Source organism: Prionailurus viverrinus, chromosome F2 (assembly GCF_022837055.1).
Source record: "Prionailurus viverrinus isolate Anna chromosome F2, UM_Priviv_1.0, whole genome shotgun sequence".
NCBI lineage: Eukaryota > Metazoa > Chordata > Mammalia > Carnivora > Felidae > Prionailurus > Prionailurus viverrinus.
In genome coordinates this window covers 72,708,016-72,723,384 of record NC_062578.1, presented here as the reverse complement: position 1 = coordinate 72,723,384, position 15,369 = coordinate 72,708,016, and the positions used below count along the sequence as shown (strand labels likewise).

The following is a 15,369-nucleotide window of genomic DNA, read 5'->3' as shown; positions in this document are numbered from 1 at the left end:
ATGATTTCGGTTTTATCCTAAAGCACTAAGGAACCATTGAAGAATGTTAAGCTGGGGTGGAGAGCTGGGGGGTGATGTAATCAGACTGGTGTTTAAAATTTTTCATTCTGCTCCTCAGTCAATCATAAGGCATAGAGCTTATTTGGATCCGGATTTTAAAAAACAATTGTTTAAAAAAAACATTTTGACATTTATGGGACTATTAGAAATCTGAAAATTGGGTATTTGGTGAGGACAAGGAATTAAATAAATTTTTTTAGGCGTGGTGATGGTATTTCAATGATATTTACGTAAAAGACCTGGTCTTGCAGATGCATGCTGTTCTATTTGTGACTGAAATGGTGAGATTATTTGCTTGGAAATAATAGCGTGGGGAGAGGAAGGATTGGTTGTGAGTTGATGGTGGTCGGGGCTGGGTGGTGGGTGCACGGCTGTTCAGGATATTCTCTGTTTTTGTGTCTACAAAAGTCTCTACAGTAAAAGGTTAAAAAAAAAACCCATGGAGATGATTCTGGCTTCAGTGTGGGGGGGACCAGATTGCAGGGGGAGAAGTGGGGGTGAGAGGAGACCAGGAAGGAGGCAGTTGTAGGCACCCAGGTGGGAATGGTGGAGGCTTGGTCCCGGGCTGTGTTGTGAGGATGGGGAGAGAGAGAGACAGAGAGACAGAGAGACAGAGAGAGGGAGACAGGCCGAGAGATCTTTAGGAAGTAAATGAGACAGGACTGGGGATGGATTAGGAAGACGGTGGGTCAGGAGTGTCCCCAGGTCCTGGCCCCAATGAAGTTGCCACTCTGAGCTGCGGATCCCTGGAGAAGGACCCAGCAGGTGTCTTGGCTCATCTTGTTTTCACTCCCTACCTCTATTTCTCTTCCATTCTGCAAATATTGAAGCTGTTCCCTTACGTAACACCTTTTATCCCAGACTTCCTGTGCTCTGTGCACTCAGCAATTAAGCTTTGGTATGCATGCATTAATTAAAATCCTCTCCCAGGTTCAGAGGGGCTGTCCTGAAATATGTATATTCATATGGCTGTACCTCCTCCCTGGGCTGGTTCCCTGGGCTGGGGGAACACCTCCACGTTCCCTGTGGGCACAGAGCTGCTTGGGTCTGTCTGTCGCACCTGTGAGCACGCTTTGATTTCATGTTTAGAGAAATTAATGACTTGTAAATTGCTCTCCGCTGTAGAGCTAGAAATAGAACACACGAAGGCTCCCTGAGCATTCGCACAGATCCAAGGATGGCGATACCAGCTCCAAAGTGGATCGCCGAAACAGTGGTTTGCTGGCTCTTTTCCTTCCCGTTCCTGGACGGCCACTCGGTGGTGTAGGAACATTCCTAACAAGGATGCCAGCCTCCAAATGAAATCGCGTGTTGGTCTGAGACCATGTCTTCTGCCCGGTCCCGCTGGATGACGCTTGTCCCCTTTTCTCCTGCCCCCGTCCAGGTAATGTTCTGATGTGACGGCTGAGACATGAGATCTTCAGCCTCCAGGCTCTCCAGTTTTTCGTCGAGAGATTCGCTATGGAATCGGTGAGTGGCCTCAGCCCATCCTGTCTAGAACGCACAGCCTGGGAGATGTGGAGGGATTCTTGGGGCGGGGGTTGAAATGCGAAATTTGATCAAACTGCAGACGAGAATCTGACAGAGACGCAGTGGGCGTGAATGTTAGTGGCAAACAAATGTGTGGCGTTTGTAAGGCGGTAGGCTTTTCAGAGTGCTTGCTGCCACATCACCTGTGTCCTTTGTGCAGAAGGAAATGTCAGGGTGGTGGTACCGGATGAAGTCAGGAATAGTAACAAGGATGACACTTGTCAGGGATAGGTGCTATTTTCAGCCGAGCGACTCTTAGAAACATCGTTCAGTCCACCCAGTAATCCCACCAGGTAGGAATTGCTACATTCATTTTACAGGTAAAGAATGTGCCCAGCTGGATTTGAAGTCCGTTTTTCCTGATTCCGGGTCTCCTGCCTTTTTCCTCTCTGCCATGTTGCCTCTTGGTGGAGGTATGATTTGCCCCATTTTGCAGCTGGAAATACTGAGGCCTGGTGTAGGGGCATGTGATGGAATCCGAGGCATCTGGCCTCAGTGGGTGGAAGTCTGTGTTAAAGGATGATAAAAAATTAGAGTGGACAAGAAGAGGCAGAGAGGAGTCATGGAGTCTGAGAATCTTAAAGTTGCCAGGGTCACGTGACGCAGGATGGGTCTGCTGTGACTGGTGTTTCCCAGAAACCAGCTTGGTGTGGTGGAAAGAGCATGGGTGCTGGAGGGAGTGGTGGAATTCTGGCTTTGCCACCAACTTGCTGTGTGACCTCAGGCAAATCACTGACCTTCTCTGTTTCTTTCATCTCTGAAAGGGAAATCATCATATTTATGTTTTATATTTTTGCACGCAGGTTAGAAAAAACTAGACAATAACGTGATTTGCGTACAGGAGGCACATACAGAGCGTCATAATTATTTCAATTTTTAGGATAAAAATAGTTTTTAAGTATAAGACAAGCAAAAGTGTCCTGAACAGATGAGAGAGACTGGAGGCAGGGAGACCAACCTGAGGGGCTTCAGTGTGACCCCAACATGAATTGACAAGGAACTGTTCCTACCTTCCAGGGTCAATGAGGCTTTGTATGCTTATGTTCACAGTTTATCTGTTGGGGGGGATACACAAAGTCATGTTTCATTTTGTTTTGTTTTTAAGTCAAGAGTCCAACACAAAAGTGATAGTTTTGCAGGGGTCTTTTCAGGTGATATTAATTATAATTGCAAGGATTATTGAGGATTAGGTTTTGCTATGAATCCTGTAAAATCTAAATGAACATTGGCTTAAAGAAGATATTAGGTATATTTCTCCCTTACCTGAAAGTTCAGACACAAGACGTGCAGAGCTGCTATGGCAATCTGCGCGACAGCCGGGCATTTGCTCTTTTTTCTCTGCCATGTGGGCCTTCATTCCCAAGTCACCTCATGGTCCATTGTAGCTGCTGCTGCTCAGGACATCATATCTGTCAGCAGGAAGAAGGCAAGAGAAGAAGAAAGGCAGGCTCTCTCCATTTAAGGTTGCTTCTGGGTAATGCATCTGCTGCTTCTGCTTATATTCTGTTGGCTGGAATTTAGGCTCTGCACAGCTGCAAGGAAGGCTGGGAAATGTGGTCTTTATTCTATGAGACTACATGCTTGCCAAAATGGAGAGTTGCTCCTTGTACACAAAGAAGAGAACCTTGGAGGACAAACCTTTCTTTGCCAAGCAAAGAGTTACGGAAAGATTGCTTTTAAGAGGAGAGGCTCGGGGGCGCCTGGGTGGCTCAGTCGGTTAAGGGTCTGACTCTTGATTTCGGCTCAGGTCACGATCTCCCGGTTTGTGAGTTCGAGCCCCTCGTCGGGTTCTGCACTGACAGTGCGGAGCCTGCTTGGGATTCTCTGTCTCCCTCTCTCTCTCTGCCCCTCCCCTGCTCACTCACTCACTCACTAAATAAATAAATAAGTAGAAGGAAGGAAGGAAGGAAAGAAGGAAGTGTGAAAGAGACAGAGAAAGAAAGAGGAGAGGCTCTGTGGCCAGATTGCTGGTGTTTGAACCCTGGATCCATGGATCCCCGGATCTGTAGTTAACGTGACCTTGGGAAAGCCACTTAACCTTTCAGGGCTTCAGTGAAATGATACTTTGTGCATCTTTATAAGGGTGGCTTCCAGCGTTAGAGGAGTTAAGGTAGAGCACTTGGAACAGTGCCTGGAATGTTCGTAATTGCTGTCGAAGCGTTAGCTATTCCTGCTCCTGTCGCTTCTGCTGTCAACACTACGGCTTCTGTTACTGCCATTACTCCTCTCCTGTTACCACCACTGCCTTCACAGTCACTGATCCTGCTGCTCCTACTGTTGCTACCCCCTGTCCTGACTCCCTCTCCTGTTACTTCTGCTGCCCTGGCTGCTGCTGGTACCGTGGCCATCACTACTTCCACGACTTCGAGCGTTAGCGCTGTACCTCTGTGGTTGGCCAGGCACCGCACCCACGTTCGAAACACAGCGCGGCAAGCCTCGTTTTCCCAACGTGAAGCAAAGAGTCAGCAGGGATAGGTAACTCAGGAGGTGTCCTGCAGCTGGCAGGGGCGCGGCTTACCCCTGGGTGGTGAGGGTAGCGGCGGGAAGGGAGCCCGAGGCCTGCTCCTGAGGTTCCGCGGATGTTCCGTTTCCCCCGCCTTGGGTGCTGGTGACACAGGTGTAAAAATTCCTTCGATGGCACACCTATGACACAGGTAATGAAAAAAAAAAATTTTTTTTAATGTGATTGTTTATTTTAGAGAGAGAGCAGGGGAGGGACAGAGGAGGACGGAGAGAGAGAATCCCAAGCAGGCTCTGTGCTGTCAGTGCAGAGCCCAATGCAGGGCCTGAACCCATGAACCGTGGGATCGTGACCTGAGCCGAAACCAAGAGTCGGACGCTTAACCGATGGAGCCACCCAGGCGCCCCTGTGACACAAATAATTATATGTATTTATGTTATACTTCAATAGAAGCACATCATGGGGCACACAGAGCGTGAGTGAAACCCACACCTGCCTGGTTGGCTCTCTTTAAGCTGCTACCTTTGTTTCTTTTTGTTCGTGTGTTGACTCTTTTGTATGATGTGCGGCTCCACTGCTTATTATCTAGGTGCTGGGGGCCTGGGCCAGAGCGCTTGGGGATACGAAGGAGCAAGCAGCAGGCATGGCCAGTTCTCGTGGGGCTTTCTGTTCAGAAGCAAAGCAAAGGGCTAAATGCCATACAGATCAACTGCCCCAGGGTTAGGCTCCGCGTGCGACCCCCCTGGGGCCACAGGAGGGCGTGCAAACTAGTCCAGCCACACACAGGGTCTGTATCTGCTAAGATAACGTAGGTGTCCCCCTCAACCGCCTCCTCCGACAGGCAGGAGAGATCCAGCATCTGGGGGGGAGCCGATCACGTGAGGGCGACATCCGGTAACAGAAAGCTGGTTCCTCCCTTGCCTGTTAACCACCACTGAGAAGGGGTCAGCTCTGCTTTTTTTGTGTTTGTCACTCTGACGATTGCTATGCTACACTTGGTGTCCGTGGAGCAGACGAGAGTCGGAGCTGGGAGTTCAGGAGACAAGAATGGGGATCCCACAGGAGCAGAGATTCTCTACATGCATTGAGGCCTAAGTCCAGCGACCTCATACTTGGTCTGGTGGGTTATTAATGTGAACGCATGTGTGAATGAATGGCTGAAATCGCACCTCGCCACGGTGTTATTGCCACTCCTGGGAAAGCTCAGGTCCGGGGGAGTGAAGAGTAACATGGTTCCTTTTTCTCACCCCACATACCACCAGGAGAGCAGTTGGAAGCAGAACTGAATTCTGAGCCAGCAGTAGAAATCAGGGTTTTCCTCCGGATGTGGAAAGTAACCAGCCGAAACTTGAGACCCTCCGTTAGGAGGTTTACCAAGCCCCAGAGAAACCTTCGTGACCTCCCCCACCCCCGCCTGCCTTTGCTTCTCCAAAGGGTCAAGGCAGATGCCCCGTTGTTATCATGCTGCCAGCTGTCAACCCAAATTGAATTTCCCTGAGCCTGGTTGATGTCCCTTTTTGGCCACAGGGCAGGGGTCAGGAATGAAGGCTGTGCATGGACGGGAAATGTGTCCCTCGGGCTGAACGCAGAAGCGTTGACCTCTCAACTCTGAGCTGCATTTCTAACATTGTTGGGAGGGTTGGAAAGCCTTACGATTTCTGGATGTGAAAGAAAAAAAAATGTGTTTTGGAAAAACCGCATTCGAGTTCCACTGTGAAAGCCCTTTCAGTATCATTGAGGCTGCTCACAAGTCACCGGGTTATTGCATGGCATGGGAAAGAAGGTTTCACCTGGATGAGGGTTTGGGAAATTGTGTTTCTGATCTTGATGGTCTCCCTCTCTCTCTTCACCCCCCCACCCCGGTTCAAATATATTAAGCAGCTACTGTGTGCCAGGCCCCCTGATGAATCCCTGGGAAACAGACGAATAAGATCCCCTGCAAAGCCTCCCTGAGCTTCTCGTTCATTCACTTAAAAAAAATTCATTCTGCAATGTTTATTGAGCACCTAATTTGCTCTGGTCTCTTGTCAAGATTAAAGATACAGTTCCTTCTCCGACCGTGTTTGTACTTTATTAGTTTCTTCACTTGCTCACTCAAACACATTGTCAGCACCCTACTACGTGCCAGGGAGTTGGCTTCAGTTCCTGGGACCCCGAGATGAACAAAATACCGCTTCTGTCTTGCTAGAGCTGGAAGGCCAGGCAGTGTTGAATTCATCTCTAGGGCTGCTCTAACAACATACTCCAAACTTGGTGATTAAGACAAGAGAAGTTTATTGTGTTGCAAAAAAAAAAAAAAAAAAAAAAAAAGAAAGAAAGAAAGAAAGAAATTTATGGACACTGGTCACCTTGGAATAAGGGCCTGCCCTACTCAGGTGTGACCTCATCTTAATTTATGTCTTAATTGCATCTGCAAAGACCGAGTTTTTAAGTAAACTCACATTCATGGATACAGGCTCCAGGACATCAACATTTGGAGGGGGGGTGGGGTACACAATTCAGCATATCTCAACTATGTACAATGATGCAAAGCCCCTACCAGAGCCTCTGGAGGGAGTGTGATCATCTTCCCCTTCCTTCCTTCACTTTCTCTCTGCATCTAGAAGGTACGCACCCTCGAGGTCAGAGACTGTGGCTCTGAGCGAGCGATTCTGGATTTTGTGCCAGGGAAGTGAAGCGGACATTTTCATGGAGCACTTACAGAGAGAGTCTGCTGTGGTCTGAGTGATGGGCAGGGCTCTTTCCCGCCACTGTCATTTGTTTTTGTTTCTTGGGGTGGTTGATTGAGGGTGTCATGGGGACGCCTGCCTTGACCGGAAGGCCTGGCTTGGTGGTTAGAACTGTAGCCTCCTATCCTGGTTCAGCTCTTGCTGGTTTTGTGAACCTGGGTGCATTTGTTCACCTTTCTCTGTTTCAGGCAGCCTGTCTGTACCTCACCCTACGGGTCTTGTGAGGACCAGGGGGGATCGGATCTATAAAGCGTTCACAAGAGCACCTGGCCCATCGTAGCTATTTGGTGCTCATTGGTGAGGACTGTGCCAAGGAATATGGCCCATCCAGGAGAGACGGCTTGCCCAGCTCATTCTCACATTCCCCTCGATGGAGACTTTTGTTCAGTACTTACTTATTAAAAAAATTTTTTTCAAAAAAAAAATTTTTTTTTCATGTTTATTTATGTATTTTGAGAGAGAGAAAGAGCTCAAGTTAGGGAAGGGGCAGAGAGAGAAAGAGAAAGAGAAAAAGAGAAAGAGTGAGAGAAAGAGAAAATCTCAAGCAGGCTCCACACTGTCAGTGCAGAGCCTGACTCAGGACTCAAACTTATAAGCTGTGAGATCTTGACCTGAGCAGAAATCAAGAGTCAGGAGTTTAACTGACTGAGCCACCCAGGCGCCCCCTTTGGTTCACTATTTAATGCCACTCACCGTCTGAACATTTCCGCGTAATCTTTCCTGAGGAAAGGCTTTTGGAAATACAGAAAATATCCCCGCCTCCACCCCAGCACGAAGATGTGCATTTAAAATGGTAAACAGTTGTAAACAAGATAAAAGCCTGCCCTACAAGGAGGATTCAACAAATTAGAACAAAATGATAAAAAAAAATTAGGGTAAAATACTGAAAAACAATGTAGTCATTAAAAAAGATTATGATCACTTTTCTAAAGTTATGAAATGTTTGTAATCTAAATGTTACATAAAAAAAAAAGTTAAGTTTTAGGGCACCTGGGTGGCTCGGTCCATTAAGCGTCTGACTCTTGATTTCAGCTCAGGACATGATTTTTTGGTTTGTGAGTTTGGGCCCCACGTTGGGCTTTGTGCTGACAGCACAGAGCCTGCTGGGTTTCTCTGTCTCCCTCTCTCTCTCCCTCTCCCCTGCTCTGTCTCTCTCTCTGTCTCTCTCAAAATAAACAACATTAAAAAATTTTTTTAAAGGAAATAATTATTTTTTAAAAAGTTTAATTTTTTGAGGCAGTGAGTTAATTTCTCTGTGCTTCGGTTTTCTCATCTGTAAGATGGAGACAGGTCACAGTACCTTCCTGACCTAGGACTGAGGATTAAGTGGGACAATACACAGGAAGCACGTGATGGGCCCCTGGCACGTATTAGGTGCCCACCAACTGCTAATTGTTGTCTTTTATTTATCATTTGGTTTAAATCCTGTGCAAAATGTTCTTAGTAAAATATTTAGAATCAGTAACACAGATGAAACGCACGCATTGTCTCTTTCAGATACTTAGTCAAAGGGGCTGCATCCTATCACTCAGCAAATGGGGAGCAGACCCTGTGTCAAGCACTCTTAGCCCACAGTGCGGTAGGTCTCTGTCTAGGGGTGTGATCAGAATCCCTTTCGAGGGTTTTTAAAAGAATACAGATGCTTGGGGATGCCGACTTAATAGATGTGTGGTAGACCCCAGGCATCTGCAGTCTTAAAAAAAGTTCCACGGGTGATTTTGATGCTCAGGATTGAGATAAGGCACAATCACTCCCCTCGAGAAGTTTGCAAACCAGATGGGAAGATGGGAACAGCGGGTGCATTAAGAGATACAGCATGATATAAGGATGATACAAGTTCTACAGAATGGGGCTCCCAACCCTGGCTCCCCTGCACAACCCTGTAAAGATAAAGCTCCCCAGATGTATGGAATCAGAACCTCCCAGGGTGAAGCCTTCCCAGGAATTCTGTTGGTCAGCTTGGTGCAGTGCTGTTGGCGAGGATTCTGAGTGGTAGAGTAAGTCAAGGGAACCCAGAGGCTCCCTTTCGCCCTGGGATTGTCACAGAAGCTCCCTCTGTGGAGGTGTGGTTCCAGGTCAGGCTTTTGGCAGTGCCTCTCTGTGTCTCATCTTCGCGTCTCCCTCCCTCTGCCTCCAGCATCTGCCTGTGGCACATTGCGTAGATTGTGAATCAGGGTTCTTCCAAAGACATTGTCTCTAAGCCATGGGGCTGATATGTTTCTTCTCGTTGGTGTTGATAAATGCTTTAATACACACACACACACACACACACAAATGTATTATTTACTTATTTAAAGCAGTTTTAATTGTGCTGAAATACACATGACCTAAAATTTATCATCTTAGTGATTTTTTTAAGTGGTATTAAATATATTCATGTTTTTGGGCAACCATCACCACTATGCATCTCCAGAACTTTTCTCATCTTGCAAAACTGAACCTCTGTCCCCATTAACAATTCCTCACGTCCCCGTTGCTCTAGCCCCTGGCAGCCAACCAGTCTGTTTTCTCTCTTCATGAATTGGACGACTCCAGGTGCCCCATAAAAGGGGAGTCACATAGCATTGGTCTTTTTGTGACTGGCTTATCTTACCACAGTGTCTTCAAGATTCATCCATGTCTTAGCACACGTCAGAATTTGCTTCCTTCTTAAGGTTGGCTGATATCCCGTCGTTACGGACGTACCACAGTTTGCTTCTCCATTCTTCCACTGATGGACACGTAGATTGCTTCCATCTCTTGACTATTGTGAATAATGCAGCTGTAAATATAGGTGCACAAATATCACCTCAAGACCCTGCTTTCCGGTCTTTTTGGGTATATACCCAGAAGTAGAGCTGCTCGATCATATGGTATTTTTATGTTTCTTTGTCTTTTCTTTTCTTTTTTGAGGAACCCCCCTACCATCTTCCGTAGCGGCTGCACCATTTTAGATTCCCCCAACGGTGCACAAGGATTCCGATTTCTCCACATCCTCGCCTACATTTGTTATTTTCTGTTTTTGTAATAGTCATCCTAATGGATTTGCTGGTGAGTGCTTTTAGCAAGGACAAATCACTGTCAGCTTCATATTTCATTCATGTTATGTGGGCCAATTAAGCAATTCCCAAGCATTTATTTATGCTGTAGGCACTGAGTATACACACCTAAATAATACATGCATGATTCTCGCCTTCGAGGCTCTCGGAGTGTGTCGGGGGAAATAGATAGATGGCAGGTCATTTCTGGCCAATACGGAAGGTATAATACTGTTTCCTTAGGTAGCATATGAAGCCTTGACTATAGTTAAAAATGGTAGGAAATGATGACTGAATTTAGTGGCTTGGTGCAAAACACGTGAGGTACATTATTCAAGTGGATTTAGGGGTCTAGATGTTTGGGCTGTTCAGCAGAACTTTCTATAATGATGGATGTTCTGTGTGGTGTCCATTAGCCACATGGGACTGTTGAGCACTTAAAATGTGCTTAGTGCAACTGAGAAATGGCATTTTTAAAGTTTACTTAACCTTTTTTTTTTTTTAAGTTTATTTATTTTGAGAGAGAGAGAGAGAATGCACAAGCATGTGCTCAAGCAGGGAAGGGGCAGAGAGAGGGAGACAGACAATCCCAAGCAGGCTCTGCAATGTCGACACAACGCCCCCCCCCCCCCCCCCCCCCCCCCCCGCCACTCGGGGCTCGGGCTCAGTCTCCATCTCAAGAACCAGGAGATCATGACCAGAGCCAAAATCAAGAGTCAGACGCTTAACGGACTGAGCCAGCCAGGTGCCCCCAAAGTTTAATTAGTCTTAATGAATTGAAATTGAAATTGAAATTAGCCATAAGTGGCTAACGGCTAGTGTGCTGGACCGCACAGTAATGGAGATTCTCACGTGGTTCTCAAACTGGAACAAGCACGTGCATTACCTGGGGATCCGGTTAAAGAGCAAACTCCCTCTGCTGTTTCTGATTCCTTCAGTTTGTAGTGAGGCCAAGCACTCCGCATGTTAAGCAACCACCACAGGTGATTCTGATGCAGGTGCAGCCGGAGAAAAGACGAGTCTTGCAGTTTTGAAACTTTTGTATCCGCAGAATATTTTCTTCATGTGCATGCTAAGAGAGGGCTTAGTGTATAAACCAGATGGGAGCAGAGCTGCTGTGGTACAGGCAGGGCCGCAAGCTGGAGCTCCGTGCACATGGGGGACCATGCCCCCCCCCCCAACCTCCCCGAGGAGTCTTCTTGTCCAGCACAGCCTCACCTCTTCATGAATCTGCGACTCTGGGAGATGCAGGGTAGGATTGGGTTTTCCAATAGCCATATGCATGCCAGAACCAATTTTTTAAAAGTTTTACTTACTTATTTATTTTGAGAGAGACAGAGACCGGGCGAGTGGGGGGAAGGCGGAGAGAGAATCCCAGGCAGGCTCTGCACTGTCAGCTCAGAGCCCGACACGGGGCTCAAACCCACGAAACCGTGAGATCATGACCTGAGCTGAAACCAAGAGTCAGGTGCTTAACCGACTGAGCCACCCAGGCGCCACCCAGAACCAGTTTAAAACCAGTAGGTCCCCCGGAAACACAAGTGGAAGAAACACAATGTTTAGTTCAGGCTACCGCAGACTGAGGGGCTTCCACAACAAACGTTTATTTTTCACGCTTATGGCGGCTGGGAAGTGCAAGATCAAGGCGCTGGCAGATTCCAAGCCCAGTGAGAGCCCACCCCCTGGCTCACAATGACTGACTGTCTTTCCGCTGTGTCCTCACATGCTGTCTGGGGTCCCTTTGATAAGGACACAAATGCCAATCATGAGGGCTCCACCCTTATGACCTAATCACCTCCCAGAGGTCCTGCCTGCTGGCGGTTAGGGTCTCAGCATATGAATCTGGGGGGACACAAACATTCAGCCCATAGCACACAATTGATACACGAGTGGGCCATTTCCTTCCTTGCCCTGGACATTAACATCTTGGCATCCCAGGAGGAATTGCAGAGCAGTGGTTATGAGCACTGAGTCTGACCTGTATGTGAATGCCAGTGACACCCTCAGAACTTTACTGGGTGGTCCTAGGCAAGTTTCTCCGTCTGCAAAGTGGGTATAACGATATCTGCCACATAAGTGACTATAGTTGACCCCCCCCTTCTTTTTTTTGAGAGAGAGAGGGTACAAGTGAGCGAAGGGGCAGAGAGAGAGAGAGAGAGAGAGAGAAGTGGGGCTCACCTGAAGCAGGACTCGAGCTCACGCCATGGGGGACTCAGACTTACAGATCGTGAGATCATGACCTGAGCCAAAGTCAGATGCTTAACTTACTGAGCCACCCAGGTGTCCGGCTGACCCGTGAACAGTACAGGGGTTCGAGGCGCTGACTCCTCCGTCATGACTCTCCCCACAGCTTAACTACTAATAGCCTACTGTTAGCCAGAAGCCTTACTGCTGACATAAATCGTTGGTTAGTATGTATTTGGTATGTTACATGTATTCTTACAGTCAAGTAAGCTGGAGAAAAAAATGTTGAAGAAAATCATAAGGAAGAGAAAATGCGTTTACAGTGCTGTACAGCATTCGTCGGAAAAAAACCCACACAGTTCAAACCCATGTTGTTCCAGGATCAGCTGTGCATGCAAAGCCCAGCAGTTGGCACTTACCACTCATTAGTATAACAACAATAACAGCAATAACAATAGCTGACATTGAACATTTAACATGAGTCAGGCGATTTACTCTCTTAAGCATTTGCTACTTATTAGCTCATTTAATCCCACAACAGCCCTGTGAGGCAGATACCGTTATTTCTGTTGTAAAGACCGGCTGACACTCGTGGAGGTTTGGGAAGTTGGCTGAGGACATGCTGCTGTGAAATGGCAGAGGTGGAGGTCAGTTACAGGGAGTCTGGCCCCGGAGCCTGGAATGTCTACCATTCGCTATGTCCCTATATCATCCCTAGGTCCTCAGGAAAGCTGTTTAAGAGGAGACCCCTCCTCGAGTCTCAAAGCTTCAGAATTGCTCTGCGGGTCGGCTCAGCTCCCGGGAGGCATTTGCCCCAGCTGGCCACTCCCTCCCTCTAAAAACTCTGTTTTCTTTGGACTTGCATGGCACCAAGCCCGTTTGAATTTCTTCTTGGGACCCTGCCCCTTTTCGCAGCCTCTCAGCGGGGCGTCCCTGGCTCCAACCGACCTCACGGTGTTTTTGGAGACCCTGTGTGTGCTGACTAATTATATACTTCCAAACTCTGTGTCCGCTGAGCCTCTCCTCTGAGTTCCAGACTTGATTATCCCTAACACCTGATTAATATCTCCATTTGGAAGTCTAGCAGGCACCTCAAGATTAAGCTGGCCAACATGGGTTATTCTTTCCACCGCTCCTGCGTGGGATCATGCTTTGCCCTGGCTTAACACCCATCAGTGGCCCCGATGCCCCCTGCCCGTTTTACCTAAAATGAAATCCAGTTTCGTTACCATGGCCCACAAAGGCTCCATTTCCTCAACAGCATTCAGTTGTCAGAGGCTGTGAGCACTGGCTGTCTCAGGACTCTGCCTCGCGCTGTTTCTCTGCCTCTAGGACCACTCTCCCTGCACCTCCTGGCCCCCAAACCCCTGCTCTTTGTAAGAGTGACAAGTCTTGTCCTAGAGTCTCAGCTTAAATGCTACTTCCTCAGATCTTTCCTCACCACTGCATTCCCTCTGGCTGCACCCTGCATGTTTTCTTCTAGCACTGTAACAATCTGGAATCATTTGTTTACTTGTGTGTGTCTGCCCCGCCCCCCACCAAGACCACCAGCTCCCAGCAGACAGTGGTGATGGCTGCTTATCCACTAATGTTATCCCAGTGCCTGGCATAGAGCCTGGCACATAGTAGATGTTCAGTAAATACAAATTGGTGAAATCGTATCAATGGCCCGTAAGCTTGATCATCAACATAAAATGCCATTTCTAGGCTTGTTACTTGAAGAACCCTTTCACAGCTGAGGTGGTCTTCGTATGTGTATACAGTGATCGAGAATTGTACGGACCTTGGTCTCTATTTGCACATTTTTTTCTTTCCCGGGTCATCCATAATGTTACAACTTAACAAAGATCATCTTAGAGAAAGCAGCAGCCTTGGATACTCAAGTGATTCGGTTTTGGTTTAAAAGGAAGCTAGGAGCTAATGCATTTTGCAGATATGAATAGAGAACAATTTTCTCCATTAAAAAAAAAAAAAAGATAGGTAACACTTTGTGTGGGTTCCCAGAGTGCCAGAAACTCCCAAAAGGGCTTCTCTGCAAATATTTGGGGTTTGGTGCTCATAAACAACACAGGTTTTCCTGAAAATTGATCCGCACAGCAAGAACGCACCGTAGCTTGCAAAGTGGAAACGTGCTCGCCAGGCTTCGGCGAAGTGTGGAGTTAGTGTTTTTGGCCCAGCGGCAGAACCGCGGGCGGAGGCATGCCAGTTCCTGCAGACCGGTTATTAACACGACTGGCTGCAGGGACCGTGAGCCCCGCCGTGCGCTTCATCACTGCTGCCGTTTCATCAGCTGCAGGATGATTGACTCTTAGATGCCCGAGCCACAGACCGTGGCCCGGGTGAGTCTACTTCTAGCTGCTTCTCCCGGGGGGAGGTCCAGTGGTCAGAAGTGTCCAAATGGCAAGGTTGGTCAGGAGAGGAGGTTGACGATGGATTTTTCGCAGGTAATTCTGCCAAGTTTGGACCTGTGGTTGTGTGTCCTCCGTGTGCCAGGCCCTGGACTCAGACCCGTGGCAGGCGTGGCGGCAGGTGTGGCGGCTGTCCGGATTCCCTCGTGCCCGCTCCATCCTACCCAAGCCCGGTAATGGGGCGCGGGCAGGCCGTGCCTTCGATCACAAGGGAATCTATAGCTATCATCTTGGTTTTGGGTGACAGGGACCCAATTCAGACCGGCTGACACAGTAAAGGGATTTACTTGCTCACATTGAGAGAGGACGTCAGGGCTAAAACCTGGCCCCAGAAATGGTTGGCTTCAAAGGTTTGGTTTCTCTTTTCCCCCCCCGCATCACCACTGAATGTCACCCTTCCTCCCTCACATCCCAGCAGTGCGTTCTCCTGTGCTGGCTTCCTCCTTGAGTTCTGCATGCTGCAGTTTCCGGGAGCTGGCCTACAGTCGCTAGCCTAACAACCCCAGTAAATAGAGCTTTTCTTCCCAGAAGTTCTAGCAAAATCTCTGAATCGATTCCCATTGGTCCACCTTGGGTCGTGTGTCCACCTCACCTGACCATCCAGAGCTGGGGGAGGGGTGTACAGTCAGCACCATGGGAACAGGGAAGGGTCGGCTTCCCCGAGGGAAACTTGGAGTACAGTCATCAGAAGAAGGGGGTACTGGGTCCCAGGGAGGCAAACACGGAAGTGCCCACATCACTAACCAAGTTAAATGGAGATGGAGAGAGCCAGTGAGTTCTGGCCGGCTTCCTTAGAGGGGTGTGCAGGAGTCTGCTCTGTTCTGCTTTGGCTCTTTTATTTATTGTTTGTTTGTTTAATTTATTTTTTTTAATGTTTATTTTTGAGAGAGAGAGATAGAGTATGAGCAGGGAGGGGCAGAGAGAGGGAGACCCAGAGTCCGAAGCAGGCTCCAGGCTCCAAGCTGTCAGCACAGAGCCCG

At 48.1% G+C, this 15,369-nt stretch overlaps 1 protein-coding gene across 2 annotated transcripts in view; it reads left to right on the top strand.

The window, feature by feature from the left end:
* Positions 1-15,369, top strand: part of ASAP1 (ArfGAP with SH3 domain, ankyrin repeat and PH domain 1) — a 347,294-nt gene that overhangs the window by 34,087 nt on the left and 297,838 nt on the right. For both annotated transcript variants that reach the window (XM_047842304.1, XM_047842303.1), the window contains exon 2: positions 1,445-1,530. In XM_047842304.1, the coding sequence (XP_047698260.1) occupies positions 1,472-1,530 (59 nt within the window). In that variant the 5' untranslated portion in view covers positions 1,445-1,471. The remainder of the gene's footprint in view (positions 1-1,444; positions 1,531-15,369) is intronic.